The sequence below is a fragment of the Talpa occidentalis genome, unplaced genomic scaffold (assembly GCF_014898055.3).
Source record: "Talpa occidentalis isolate TD23 unplaced genomic scaffold, MPIMG_talOcc4v2.1 talOcc4.17, whole genome shotgun sequence".
Classification (NCBI taxonomy): Eukaryota; Metazoa; Chordata; class Mammalia; order Eulipotyphla; family Talpidae; genus Talpa; species Talpa occidentalis.
The window spans coordinates 324,063-337,909 of record NW_023601754.1 but is presented as its reverse complement, the minus strand read 5'-3'; the positions used below and the strand labels follow the sequence as shown (position 1 = coordinate 337,909).

At 71.0% G+C, this 13,847-nt stretch overlaps 1 protein-coding gene across 6 annotated transcripts; it reads left to right on the top strand.

Moving 5' to 3' along the window:
- The first annotated feature begins 319 nt into the window (after positions 1–319).
- ACSF3 (acyl-CoA synthetase family member 3) lies at positions 320–12,507 on the top strand. Of its 6 annotated transcripts, none has more exons than XM_037515737.2 (11): positions 320–348; positions 1,906–2,602; positions 3,489–3,644; positions 3,913–4,067; positions 4,691–4,839; positions 4,931–5,043; positions 6,147–6,273; positions 8,800–8,934; positions 9,255–9,366; positions 10,785–10,949; positions 11,326–12,507. In XM_037515737.2, exons 2-10 carry the CDS (start codon positions 1,922–1,924, stop codon positions 10,927–10,929), a joined length of 1,773 nt encoding a protein of 590 aa, XP_037371634.1. In that variant the 5' UTR covers positions 320–348; positions 1,906–1,921; the 3' UTR covers positions 10,930–10,949; positions 11,326–12,507. The 6 variants fall into 6 exon arrangements, 4 of the variants coding, with proteins under 4 accessions (XP_037371634.1, XP_037371635.1, XP_037371636.1 ...); XR_005125995.2 differs by lacking the exon at positions 320–348 and having other exon boundaries at positions 1,279–2,602; positions 11,326–11,656; positions 11,916–12,507; XR_005125994.2 differs by lacking the exon at positions 320–348 and having other exon boundaries at positions 1,279–2,602; positions 11,326–11,656; positions 11,890–12,507.
- The last annotated feature ends 1,340 nt before the right edge of the window (positions 12,508–13,847 follow it).

The window sequence follows — 13,847 nt, the reverse complement described above, 5'->3', positions numbered from 1 at the left end:
GGCACGGGGGGGGCCGGGGGTACGGGGGGCCGGGGGACCGGGGGCCGGAGGGCCGGGGGGTACCGGGGGGCCGGGGGGTACCGGGGGGCCGGGGGGCGCGGCGCCGGCCTCGGAGGGGGCGAGACCGCGGGCTCCGCGCGCTCACCCCCAGGCTCGGCCGGCCCCGCCCGGGTCGCGTCCCGGCCCGCCGGCCGGGGCCTTCCTGGGGGCCGCGCCCGCCCCGGGGACCCGCCGACCGCCGGAACCCGCGCGCCGGGGCCGCCGCTCCGGGGGAGCCCGCCCGGACGGACGCGGTGCGCGCCGGTTCCGGTTCCGGCCCGAGCGGCGGCGCGGGACACCCCGGCGGAGGTAGAGCGCCCCGCCCCCGCGGCCCGCGCCCCGCGACCCCCGTCGCCCCCGCGGCCCGCGACCCCCGCCGCCCCCGCGGCCCGCGCCCCGTGACCCCCGCCCCCGCGACCCGCGGCCCGCGACCCCCGCCGCCCCCGCCCTCCGCCCCCGCGGCCCGTGACCCCCCGCCCCCGCCCCGTGACCCCCGCCCCCGCCCCTGCACTGCCGGGACCCCGCACCCGGCCGCCCGCTCCCTGCCGGGGCGCCTTCCCGCGCGGGTCGGGGCTCCCGCGTGCGGCGAGCAGTCTGTTCCCCAAGACGCAACTTGGGGCGCCCCCACCCGCGGGCTGCTGGCGGGACCCTCGCCGGTCGCGGGGGGACCTGGCCGCGGGGCGCGGGCGGGGAGACGGGGCCTCGGCGCGGGTGTCCGGCGGCCGCGGTCGGCGCCCGGCGCGGGGGAGCCCGGACCCCAGCGGCTGCCGGGGCCTCTGAGGGGCCGCGGGTTCCGCCCGACAGCGGGCAGTGTGGAGCGCGCTGCCCCCCCCCGTGGGGTCCCCGCGCAGGAGAGCCACCCTGGGGGCGTGGGGGGCGCGGGGCCTGGCTCCTTGCGCGGCTTGAACTGCAGCCGTCCAGGGCCCGGCGGTCCTCCAGGGCCGGGCCTGCGCCCCCTCCCCGTCGCCAGGACCGCCGTGGGGTGGGCCCCAACTTTGAGTTTTCCCCGGGTCCATGGGGTGGGAAGCGGGCGCCGAGCTCATTGGCCAGGGGGCCGCCGTGCGAGCGCGAGGTGAGGACCGGCCGGGCCTAACTGCGGCAGCACCCGTGGGCCAGCGGCCGCTCGGGGTCAGGGACGCTCTCTGGCCGAGGGGCGGCACCCAGCGGCTCCCCTTCTGCCTGGGGGGCTGTGTTGGGGACACTTCAGTCCCCGGGCGCGTGACACTGAGGATCGCCGCCGGCCGCCCCGGCTGCGGTGCTCACGGCGCGGGCAGAGCAGGCAGACTCCCCGGGCCCTGCCCGGCCCTCCTGTCCTGCAGGAGCTTGGCCGCCCGGCCGCGGGCCCAGCTTCCTGCTGCTGCTGCTGCTGGCTCGGTGGTTGTCCAGTCCTGCCAGCCCCGGGCGCCGCGGAGCCAGGTTCCAGGTTGGAAACAGTCCGCCCCTCACCCAGGAGCCTGCTTCCAGGCCTCCGCCGGCCTCCCAGCGCCCACTGTGCTGCGGGCCGCCCAGGGCGGGGCCCGCCTGAGCCTGCTGGCGCCTGGTGTCCAGGCTGCCCGCGGGCGCGTTCCCGCTGAGTCCCGACTCAGACCCCGGAACACTGTCGTTCCGAAACAGCCACAGGTGCGTCGCGCTCCAGGAGCTTCTTCGGTTTTGCCTGGTTCGGTTCATTGTTTCAGGGTGTTTGAGGGCCCGGGGGTCCTTAAACTCATGCGGCTAAGCTAGCGCCTGAGTGGTAGGCGTGTCCCGGGGCAGGCGCTCTCCTTGCTGGGGTGCCTCCTGACTCGGGGGCGGGGCGAGGGCTCGGCAGGTGACCGCTCTGCATCTTGCTCGCTCAGGCCGCTCTCACCCCAGCGCCCTCTCTTTCAGCTTCGTTCCAGTCACCATGTTGGTCAGCGCGGTGTGGCCCCACGTGGCGATGTCCTTCCGGCGCCTGGTCCGGGCCCTGGCCCCCTGCCGGCCGGCTCCCCAGGCGCGGCACAGCCGGAGCGCCTCCCTGCACTTGGCCCCGGCATCCCAGCCCGACAGGAGCGCCCCGGTGTTCACCCGTGCCCTGGCCTTCGGAGACAGGACGGCGCTGGTGGACCGCCATGGCCGCCACACCTACCGAGAGCTGTACCGGCGTAGCTGCCGCCTGGCCCGGGAACTGTGCGGGCTGCGTGCCTGCGCGGGTGGGGACCTTGGCGAGGAGAGGGTCGCCTTCCTGTGCTCCAACGATGCCTCCTACGTGCTGGCCCAGTGGGCCGTGTGGATGAGCGGGGGCGTGGCCGTGCCCCTGCCCCGCGGGCACCCGCCAGCCCAACTGGAGTACTTCCTCCAGGACTCGCGCAGCTCCGTGGTGCTCGCCGGCCTGGAGCACGTGGAGCTGCTGCGCCCCGTGGCCGGGAAGCTGGGTGTCCCGCTCCTGCCACTCACGCCCGAGGTCTGCGACGGGGCCGAGGAGCCTAGCGAGGGGGCCATGCCCGAGCGGGACTGGCGGGACCGGGGCGCCATGATCATCTACACCAGCGGGACCACGGGCAGGCCCAAAGGTGTCCTGAGTACCCATCACAACATCAGGGCTGTGGTGAGTGTGCGGCTGTTGGGGTCCCCGCGGTGCAGGCCAAGTGCCTTCCCGGTGGCCGCTCACTTTCCCAGGGCTGTCACCGCCTGCCAGCCCCCCGAGTCCCCCCGAAGGACCTCTGAGGACGCCGGGCTGGCGAGGGGGGCTGGCCTGGAGCAGCCTGGGGGGTGGAGGGCTTTAGGCCCCCTGAGGGCTCCCATGGGACGAGGTGGACGAGACGCACGGTGCTGGGGGTTTGCAAGGACACCAACTGCAGGTCCCTCTTGGGACCCACGGGATGCTCTGGCCACGGCCACGTGCCCTGCTTGTCTTCAGCCTCGGCCATGCCGCGAGGGGCGCCGGGGGGCGAGGGGGCAGTAGGAAGGGCAGATCCTGTGTGCCTGCGGTGGACACAGGGCGAGTCGAGGGTGTCTGCTGAGGACAGGCGAGGATGCCTGTTTTTTGAGTTGGGGGCACCCTGAGATTAGGACATGGTTGTGGGGTGCTGCCTGCCAAGGCCTGGCAGGCCCTGCAGTTTGAGAACTTACCCCAGGCTTCGCTGGGTGCAGGGGGCGGTGAGGTCCCGTCTCAGCCATATCTCGGGGCCCCCCGTCTGCCCAAGGCCTCCGCGTCAGCTCCCCTCCTCGGCTTAAGCTCCTGTCCCATCTGCCAGGCACAGGACTGAACTTTAGCCCCCAAACCCCGGCTGCAGACTCCCCGGCCCCTGGGCTGACTCGCTCTCGCGTCCAGAAGCGCTGACGTGCCCACTGCGCTGCGCAGCAGGAGCCAGAAGTGAGCTCGGACTCGGAACTGGCGTTCCCGGGCCACGGAGCCGCAGCCCTTCTCGCGTGGAGGCCCAGGTGCCCCCCGAGAGCTGCGGTCGCCTGGGCTGAGCAGAGCTTGTCTGCAGGTGACCGGGCTGGTGCACAGATGGGCCTGGACCAAGGATGACGTCATCCTGCACGTGCTCCCGCTGCACCACGTCCACGGCGTGGTCAACAAGCTGCTGTGCCCGCTCTGGGTGGGCGCCACCTGCGTGATGCTGCCTGAGTTCAGCGCCCAGCAGGCGAGTCTGTGGGGCCGGCTGGTGGGGGCAGGGGGAGGCCCCCATGTGAGCCCCCGGCTCTGCCTGGGCTGGCGGCCCCTGAGGCCAGGTGGGCTCGTGCAGGCCTGAGCTGCTGGCGGCAGTGTGCACCTGTCCTCCGTGGGCTGGAGTCCCGCTGCACGGTGGGGCTGACCTTGGAGGGGTGAGCGGGCGACTCCTGCCAGAGTCCCCCTGGCCAGGTCACTCCCTCCACCTGTCTCTCTTGAGGGCCTCCCTTTTTCTCGCTCAGGTTTGGGAAAAGCTCCTGAGCTCGGAAGCCCCGCGGGTGAACGTGTTCATGGCGGTGCCCACCATCTACTCCAAGCTGATGGACTACCACGACAGGCACTTCGCCCAGCCGCACGTGCGGGACTTTGTCCGCGCCGTCTGCGAGGAGAACATCAGGTGAGGGCGGCCCGGCTTCCCGCGCGGAGCCCAGCGCCGTCCGCGCGGCCAGCTCTCAGGAGGCTGGCCTCTTCCGCGCGCGGCTCACCCGCACCCCGGGGCGCTCCGTGTGCCCCCGCGCCTGCGTGCGTCCGTCTGTCTGGGGGCAGGAGAGGACGCCGAGGGGGCCTCGTCCCCATGCTCCACGGGGAGGGGGTTCCCAGACGCCGCCTCTGCAGGACGCCCCGCCCTCCCCCTCCTGGGGCACGCACCCTTCCCGGCAGGGACGCCCCGTGGGTGTTCCCGGGCCAGGGCCTCGCGGGGCCTTCCCCTGCTTTTCCGCAGGCCCCGGCTGCTCTGCCTGCTGGCCTGGCGGGAGCCCTGCTGGCGCGGCTGAGACACAGCCCAGCAGTGGGCGGGGGCCCTCAAGGAAGGCCGCGAACCCCCGTTGCCTCCTTTTCCTTGAGCGGCCGCTGCCATCAAGCGCGCCGACTTGTTCTTTTCGAGGAACAAAGTTTGAGGTCCGCCCTGACTGCGGGTGTGACAGGCGTCCCGAGCGGCAGTGTGGCCAGCGGGGCGCTGTCCCTGCCGCCCCGTCCAGCGGCCCGTCCCGGCGACGCTCAGGCCGCCCCTCTCGCCGGCAGGCTGATGGTGTCGGGCTCGGCCGCCCTGCCCCTGCCGGTGCTGGAGCGGTGGCGGGCCCTCACGGGCCACACCCTGCTGGAGCGGTACGGCATGACGGAGATCGGCATGGCCCTGTCCAACCCGCTGAGCCCCGCCGCCCGCCTGCCAGGTATGCCCCCCACGCCTGCATGCGGGGGCCCGGCCCGGGGCCATCCTCCCGGCAGGGCCCCAGGTCTCCTTCCCGCCGCCCCTCCTTGCAGGATCCGTGGGGACCCCGCTGCCTGGCGTCGAGGTGCGCATCGTCTCGGAGCACCCGCAGAAGGACGGCGGCCCCTATGTCCTCCACGCGGAAGGCAACGAGCAGGGGACCCAGGTGCACCGCTGTCCCGGCCGGCCGCCCAGCGGGCTGGCGACGGCTTGGGAAGGGTTCTCCATGCCCGGCACCGCCCCCGGCCTCAGGGGTGCGCGCTCTTGGGTCAGGCCTTGCCCACCCCGTACGGCGGACACAGGCGCTGCTGGTGGACGGGCTTGGACTGGCGACTCCACAGCCACGGCCGGGGCAGGAGGGCTGCACGGTCTCGTGTCAGCTGCAGGCCTGCTGGGGCGGGAGCAGGGCCCAGAGCCCCAGGGACCCAGGAGGTGGCGCTGGATTTCACAGGCAGTTGCTTTCTCTTGGCCGACTCCCAGGCTTATGGCCCCATGTGGCTCAGAGGAGGGGCCTCCAGCCCCCATGCTCGCCCCAGCTGGCCGTTCTGTCTTCCTCTGAGATGAGGGTGGGACGTGGCAGCTCCAGCAACTAAGACTCGGGTGCTTTTCGGTGTAACTTTATGAAATTTCTTAGAAGACAGCAAGAAGTAGGTGTCCTGTTTGCCCAGGAAAATGCCTCCCCTGTGTCCACCTGCTACTGACCACACACCGAGTGGTGGCCAGAGAGCCCCCTCCCACTGGCTCTCGGCCTCTGCTTCTGAAACCACGGACGTGCAGGCCTATGCTTACTAGCCACCTGGCCACCTGCCCGGTACCACCCCAGCTACCCACCTGCTCTCCCTGGGCCCCGACTCTGGTAACCACTGTCGCCCGACGGATGCCCTGCTGGGTGCCAGGGCAGGGACAGGTGCCGGCCGGGAGGCACGCGTGAGGTCTGAGAGCAGTGGCTCCTGAGAGCTGTCAGTGCCAGGACACTGGGCTGGGCTGTGGTGCTGGGCGGGTGCGGCCTGGAGGTGTGGGGCTGGAGGATAGGATGTTGGGAAGGAAACGTGTTCTGTTGGCTCCGGGCTGCCGTGTCGCCCGTGGCCCAGCCGGGGCCCCCCTGTTAGGAGCGCGGCCGAGAGGCGTGGACGCTGCCCCCCAAGGGCTGGCCGGCCGCTGTGGGTTCAGTTGCCCCCACAGTGCCCGCTTCCCAGAGGCTGGCAGCCAGGGCAGGCCAGGGAGGACAAGCCCGTGTGTGCCCGGCTCACTGCTGCCCCCATGCTGCAGGTGACCCCGGGGCTCAAGGAGAAGGAAGGGGAGCTCTTGGTCAGGGGACCCTCTGTGTTTCGGGAGTACTGGGACAAGCCGGAGGCCACCAAGGGCGCCTTCACCCCGGACGGCTGGTTCAAGACAGGTAGGAGGGCCGGGTGGGGTGTGGCCACCCCGGTGTCTGCCCACCAGGGCCCCTGGGGTCTTCCAGCCGGCAGGCTGGGCGCTCTCTCCCCAAGCGGGGTGCTGTTCGCAGCTGTGCACCCCCACTCCAGGGTATGCCTGTGCCTTCAGAGCTGCCGCGTGGGACACAATGTTTGTGATGCCTTAAGGTAGTTTTGTTCAAAACGGAAAGCCTTCTCCCGGCCTCCCGCGCAGGCCTGGTCCCCGCTATGGGGCGGAGCCTCCTGACAGCAACAGTGAGAGGAGAGGCCAGTGTCCAGTGCTCAGGCCGTGTCCTCTGTCTACTGGGGTCACTAGTGATGGACTGGGCACTGTGTGGAGCCCCAGGCATCTCGGTGTTCTGGGGACCCAGCTGCTGGACGTCTGTGAGGCCTGGGGGGCTTTGGGGGCAGGTGGCACCTCGGGCCATGCTTGCTGGTCCGGCTCAGCCCCACGTCCACCGTGTGTGCCCACAGCCCTCGTGGACGCTCACCTATGTGGGTAGAGGACCCTGTCCCGGCCTCCACGCCTGTCTGTGCCCATGGCACCTGGGAGGTGCGTGTCCAGGACTGGTCAGAGCTGGGAGCAGGGCTGGGCCGATGGCCTTCCCTGTGGCCTCCGCTGTCTGTGCAGGTGCAGCTGGCCCAGGGCTCACGGCTGCCTGGCGGCCTCGTCACATCCCTTCACTGCCCTCCAAGGTGGTGTCCTGGGCATGCGCTCGAGCTGCCCTGCTCTGTTGCGCAAGGCTCCCAGGGGCCGGGCCGTCCCGATGGGGCACCCAGACTTGCTCTGACCTTCCCCTTCCCCTTAAAGTCAGCTGGACAGCTACGGGCTCTCCCTCTGACCACGCAGGCCGCAGAGCCCGTGGGCATCGCTGGCGGCAGGGCGCGGGGTGCGGGGTGGTGGTTGCTCGGGTGGGCGGGCGGGCGGTGTGGAGGTGGCTCAGCGCCCTCCTGAGGGCCGTGCCAGCTGAAAGCGCGTCGCGTGCATTAATTATTGTAAAGAGATGTCTTTAGGAGAAAATGATTTTGAAATTCGGTTTAATTTCATTGTAATGCACCGCAAACAGGAAGGGAGTGTGTGTGTTTAATTGGCTCTCGGGGGGCAGCCGGGAGCCGCACGCCTTTGTCACAGGCCATTAGCGACACGGGCTGCGTGATGAGGCCGCGCAATCAGCTCCCAGCTGCCGGCTCCTGCGGGGACCGCGTGGTGCTAAATAGAAATCAGGGGAGATGAGGTTTAACCCTTTCCTGGCCAGCCCCTCCTGCCCCCGCCTCGGGGCAAGCTGCGGGCGCAGGCCCCTCGCCACCTTTTGTCTGACGAGGGGAGAAGTCGGGGCCCGTGATGCCACCAGCCCTGGGCCCTTGGTCCCCGCTCCTGGCTCTGCAGGGACGCATGCAGGCGCTCTAGCCACGGGCCCTGGGGCCCCCCACTGCCCGAGGACACCCGAGTCGCGGCCCTGCCCCAGGCCCCCTGATGCTGGCCCTTCCCTCGCCCGTTGGGTCCCTCCTGAGCAGCACCGCCCCCACCAGGCCGCGGGCACATGGCACGCAGGCACGCGGCACAGGCGGTCACAGGCTTAGGCGGGCACAGGCTCACGCAGGCACGCGGCACACGGCACAGGGCACATGCATGAGCACACGTGAGCGCGGCATGTGGCGTCGTGCACTGGGCCTGCACACGCGCTCATGGAGCAGAGTGAGTGTGAACAAGCACACAGGCAGGGCACACGCACACGCTTCAGACAAGAGACCGCCAATTCTAGGGCCAGAAACCCTCAGGTGCTCCTTGGCCCCGCTGCCAGGGATGAGGCCCGGGACAGACGTGCGGGCGCCCTGAGCTGCGTGTGCTCTGTCCCGCGAGCCCGAGCAGGCAGGGGCTCTCGCTGCGTCCGCGCCGAGTGCTGCAGGAGCAGCCGCCCGCAACACTCCGCCTCGGAGCGGGGACCCGCCGGCAGGACAGAGGCCAGACCGTGGGGGCCCAGGGGCAGGCGGGCGCCAGGCCTCGGGCCTCCCGGGAGAGGCGGTGGGTGTGCGCGTCTGCTCGAGCGCGTGGGTGGTGGGTGGCGCTGCCCCACCAGCCGGTGCCGAGATCCTTCCAGCCAGCGCCGCCTCGGTCGGGCAGCAGACCCGCCGCTCGGAGCCACCCAGGCGCCCGCACCCCTCAGCGCGAGTCACCGCCCCGGGGCACGCGGCACAGGGAGAGCGTGCTCCACACGCGTGTGCCTCACCCCAGCCCGCCCGCCTGCGCCTGTGTGTGCACCTGCATTCCGGGGCCAAGGGAGCGAGTCCCTGTGTCCACCCCCAGCTGCTCAGCCGTGACGCCCCAGCCCCGTGGTCACCACGGCCGCCCGCTGTCCCCGGGGGGCGGCCCAAGAGGCTGTGGCTGAGGTCAGAGCCCTGGATGTCTGTTGGCCGTCTCCTCCCAAGGGCCGGAGGCCACGTGTGGGGAGGGCACTCAGGTGGGGGGGCCTCCACCCCGCGGCTGCCATGACCCAGCCCGCCCGCAGGTGACACGGCCGTGTTCAGGGACGGCGCCTACTGGATCCGGGGCCGCACCTCCGTGGACATCCTCAAGAGCGGCGGCTACAAGGTCAGCGCCCTGGAGGTGGAGCGGCTGCTGCTGGCACATCCCAGCATCACAGGTGGGCGCCCTGTCCAGGCCGGCTGGGCGGGGGCTGCGCATGTGGGGACCGGGTCTCCTTCCAGGCCCGAGGCGCCTCCTGGCCCATGGGCTCTGCCTGGCCTGGGGGCTGGGGGAGGACAGGAGGCCCGGGGGTCCCAGCAGGGGGTGAGCCAGGTCACAGCTGCAAGGGCCCAGGCAGCCGTCTCAGGCCGTCCATGGGCGCAGGCAGGAGGAGGGTCTTCTGGGCTCGGGCCCTGGCCGCCCTGCCCCTCCCAGGTGCCCTGCAGCCTGAACGATCATCCCAGGTGTGCAAGACCCCGACCATTCCCCTGTTTGCAGATGTGGCCGTGATCGGAGTTCCAGACATGACGTGGGGGCAGCGAGTCACCGCCGTGCTGACCCTTCAGGAAGGACACACGCTGTCCCTCAGGGAGCTCAAGGAGTGGGCACGGTGAGGGCGGGCCTGTGGCGGGAGTGGGGGCGGCCAGTGGACTGTGATCTGGGGGTGGTGGGATCTTGGGGCTGGGGCTGGGGGGCGTGGTGCTTCCGGACACCCTGAGACGCAGGTGGATGTGGGGATGAGGAGCCTGGAGGGCCATGCTCCCAGCCACCGCTGCCCACTCTCCGCGCTGAGCAGGCCCCGCTCGTGCCGGGCAGCACTGGGCCGCACCCAGCTCCCTTGGCTCCCCCGTACCCCACTCACCCAGTGCGGCGTCCCTGCTCCTCAGGCCGCGGGCAGCTGGGCACCAAAGCGTTCTTCCCAGTCGGCCCGGTGGGGCGGGGCCCTGGCTCTGGCCCCGCCACGTACAGTGTCCTCAGCCCAGAAGGAAGCTCCAGGGGCTGCTGTGCTTCGCTCCCCCTCACTGCTCTCCCCAGCCTGCCCGCCCCACTGCCCGGCACTGGGGATGTTTCTGCGGGCGCAGCAAGGCCTCTCCAGCGGCCCCACCCCCACGGCCGCACCTGCTGGGGTCCCTGTGGCCCAACCCCTGGGTGACCGGTTACTCGGGTCTCACAGCCGAGGCGGAGCCTGCGCCCGTGCTGAGCTGTCCCGGGCACAGGCGCGTCTCCATTCCCAGCTCTGGTCCCTCCCCTGCTCAGGCCGGGGCAGACGACTGTGGGCGACCAGACCCTGGACACGCCCCGGGGGGTCTCCAGAGGGGCAGGGGCCTTGTGTCCACCTCAGCTTCCCCAAGAGCACCGGGGAGGGGGGCTAACACCCAGGGTCCTTTCTGAAGGGCTCCCCTCTATTTGCCACCTGACTCTCACGCGGAGACCCAGGCCCTGGCTCTCGCTCCCTGCGTGGGGGCCCCGCCCGCTGCTCCCAGGGCCAGCCTTCCGGCCTGCATCTCTCACGGCCACCACACTCCCTCCCCACGCTCTGCACATCGAAATGGCCGCGTGGGGTGGACACACCAGCGGCGTGGGGAGCCCCTGGCTTCCACCCCACAGTGGCGGCTGCCGGCCCCAGAGCAGAACAGTCCTGCCTGCCGAGCCCCCTGCCTCCCCAGACTCGCCATCCAGGGGCCAGACCAGCTTTCCATGCGGTGTTTCTGCCGAGCAGCTTGGCCTGCTGCCCGGGCGGCCCCCAGCGTGGCCTTCACCTTAGGGCGCATACTGCCCAGCAGAGCCGACAGGCCAGTCCTGGACTCGTCCCGGCAGAGCCTGGCCTGGCCCCTCGCGGAGCCTGAGCTGCCGGCAGCCGGGCAGGGCACCAGGTCCCAGCCAGCCCCGGCCTGGGTGTGCCTGGCAGCGGGCCGAGTGCGCTCTGGGGCGGGTTGGTCGGGTACCAACCCCAGCCCGTGGCCTGGAGCCGCCCCGCGAGGGGGCCAGAGGCCCGGGTGGCTGTGCTCAGGCCGCCTGTCTCTGCAGAGGGGTGCTGGCGCCGTACGCCGTGCCCGCGGAGCTGCTGCTGGTGGAGGAGATCCCGCGGAACCCGATGGGGAAGATCAACAAGAAGGATCTGCTCCGGCAATTCTACCCAGATGCCCAGGGCGCCCCCGCGGGCCCAGCCTAGAGCCCTGTGCCTGGACAGAGGTGGGTGGCTTGGGGGGCAGGCAGAGCCCCAGCACCCTCCCACCCCCTGCAAAGCGCCTGGGCCGCAGGTGCCCAGACACAGCCAATAAAGACCCGCAACAGTGCGACGCGTCTTTGCCTCTGGGCCCACGGGCCTGAGGCTCCTGGGTGGGCACGCAGGTGCTGAGGGGACGCTGGGTGTCGGGTGAGGGCGTACCCCACCATGTTTCCTGTGGGCACAGGCTGTAGGGATCCGGAAGGCGGGAGGGCGTCACAGAACCCCGGGAGCCTGCAGGGCCTGGACTGGCCGGCGAGGGACGCCGCTCGGGCAGGGGCAGGTGCCAGGGGGGCTGTGGCTGCAGCGGTGGGTAGAGCCGCCTCTCGCCTGCTCACACAGCAGACCTGGGCGAGGCTCAGGCTACGTGGACGCCAGAACCTGGCCCCGGCAGCCCCAGGAGCCCGTCCTCCGCCCACACCGCTCTGCCCGTCGCCCTCCCCTGGGACGGAGCAGGTGTGTCCCTGCACTGTCCGCTGCCCCCGGAGTGAGGGTTTGCTCCCCAGAAAGCCGCCTCTTCAGGGGCGGCCCCCATCCTCCTTCCTCGGAGCCCCCCAGCCTGTGTGGGCTGTGCTGGGCGCTGCACGGAGACCTGTGGCAGGACTCGGGCAGGGCGCGCAGGAAGGCCCAGCCACCACCCCCCAAGCTGGAGCCAGCAGTGCCCTCATGTCGGGTAAGTCCTGGCTCAGGGCAGGGGTTGGGCTCCGTGGTGCCGGTGGCCAGGCAGGAGCCAAGGGCCCATTTGGGGAACAGGGCCCGTATCCACCTGCTGAGCTCGGGGTCGTGCCCAGGACAGTGCCCCTGGTGGCTGAGCGGGCGAGGGTGCCACTGGGTCTGCGCCGCGCCCAGAGACGGGGCCTTCCACGGCCGGGCTGAGAGCCCCGCTCCTGTGCACATGGCCAGCAGCCACCTGCTCAAGGCCGGCTCTGCAGGGGTGCTGGGCGTGCGCATGCCCATGGGCAGGCGTGTGTGACGGGCTGGACTGCCAGGCAACAGGGCCGTGCCCCGAGAAACCCCAGGTCTCCGCGACTTAGGAAACTTCAGCTCCGTTTCACATCAACTTTCTACGTGAGAGTATTTTGAAGGACTCCAGCACTGAAGAGTAAATTCATGTATTAGTTTTCAAAGATTGGTTTATTTATGCATGCGAGACCTGGGCTGCAGGCCAGAGGTGGGGGGTGGGAGACTCGCCAGAGCCAGAGCGGGGAGCAGAACAGGCAGACGGACCGAAGGACACTGCTGGGGGGAGCAGCGGGCGGCAGGAGAGGTCTGCGCGCCATGTGGGACCCTCCTCCGGTGGCCGGGGATCGAACTGGTGCTGCAGCGGCTGCGGACAGCTCCATAGGTTGCGTCTTAACCCCTTGCGCTGCCGGGGAGGCCCAGCAAAGCAAATTTAAAACTTTTAGTCCATAAAGGATCCTCTCCTGGGACCTCTCATCTCCAGACCCCTTCCCCTCACTCTGCGCTGCCACACCCACCTCTGCCTGCTCCCCCTACAGCCCTGGGCCGGGCACCTCTCGTCCAGTCTCGTGGCCATGCCCTCGCCGGGCACTCGGTGGTGTCCACAGGCGGCTGGCCACTTGGCTCCAGCACGAGTTCCTGGAGTGCCGCCCCGGGGACCCGGCATCCCAGCCAGCCTGGCCATGCCCGGTCAGCAGTGCCCCCGGACCGACAGGTATCGGCTCCCTCCACATCCTGGGAGGGCACACTGGGGTGGGGCTGGGCCTGAGTCGCCCGTGTGACAGGCCCTCACCCGTGGCCTCATCCCACGTCTGCATGCCCCGCGTAGCCGGGAGGCCGCGTCCTGGCACCTCGGCCCCTGTGTGGGGAGATGACGAGCGAGGCAGGCCGTGCCCTGTAACAGAGGCGCCAGTGTGCGCAGTGGGGCGCCCGTGAGCCAGGAGACGCGGATTCCCAGGCCTCTGGGGTCGCGGCCCGGGTCCGGGCTCGGGAGCCCGTGCGTGGTGTGGGGCCAGGGTGGCTCGCAGGGGCCTGGTGGCTTCAGGGTCTTCGTGGGGCCTCCCAGGCCAGCTGACCAGTGTGTGCCCTGCGCCCAGCCAGAGGCAGCGCCACCCCATGTTCTGGCCCACCTGCTTCTCACCCCAGGGTCGGGCATGGTGCTGGGCCGCACTTTATCTCGGGGGTGGGCAGGCTCAGCCAGTCCTGGTTTATTCGGAGCCTGACTCCCGGCGAGCCCACCTGTGTCTCTTGCGGTGCCACTGCCCGGGCCCAGGCCCGCTCTCCCGGCGCCCCCGACTGCTCCGGTGCCTGGTCCTCGGCCTGTGGCCACTTCCATTCCTACACTCCCGGTCCTGGCCCTGGCTTCACCCCAGACACATACAGGGGGAGCGGGCCCTGCCCTGGCCTCGCCCTGCTGCTGCCCCCTGAGGTGACCTCTGTCCCTGCAGCACTCACGGTGGCCGTCTCGGGGGCCCTGTAGCCTGGTCCCCGCCCGCTCCGCACATCTGGCGTGGGCCGAGGGCGCCCACGGGGTGTTCTCCCAGGCTCGTGCTGTCTCTGGGTGACTATAGTGACGTCCTGGCCGGGCGAGGGCCTCCCCACATCACGGTGGCCGGCCAGAGCCTGGGCCTCCAGATGGGGGGGCTGCACCTGTCTCGGCCCGGGCCGGCCGCATCTGTGAACGCTCCCCGACTCTGCCAGGCGCCGGCCCCCGCCCCCCGCATGCCCACGCAGCTTCGCTTTGTCTCAGTCACACGCGCCACTTCCTCGCCCTCCCGAAAACCGATTTCTTTGCACAAAGCGCCCTGGGATGGGGCCGAACCCTGTGCCCCCTGCTGGCTCTGGGGGCGGCTGTCGTCCTTGCGCCTAGAGGGAGGGGCTGGCACGGGAGGACCCGCGCATGT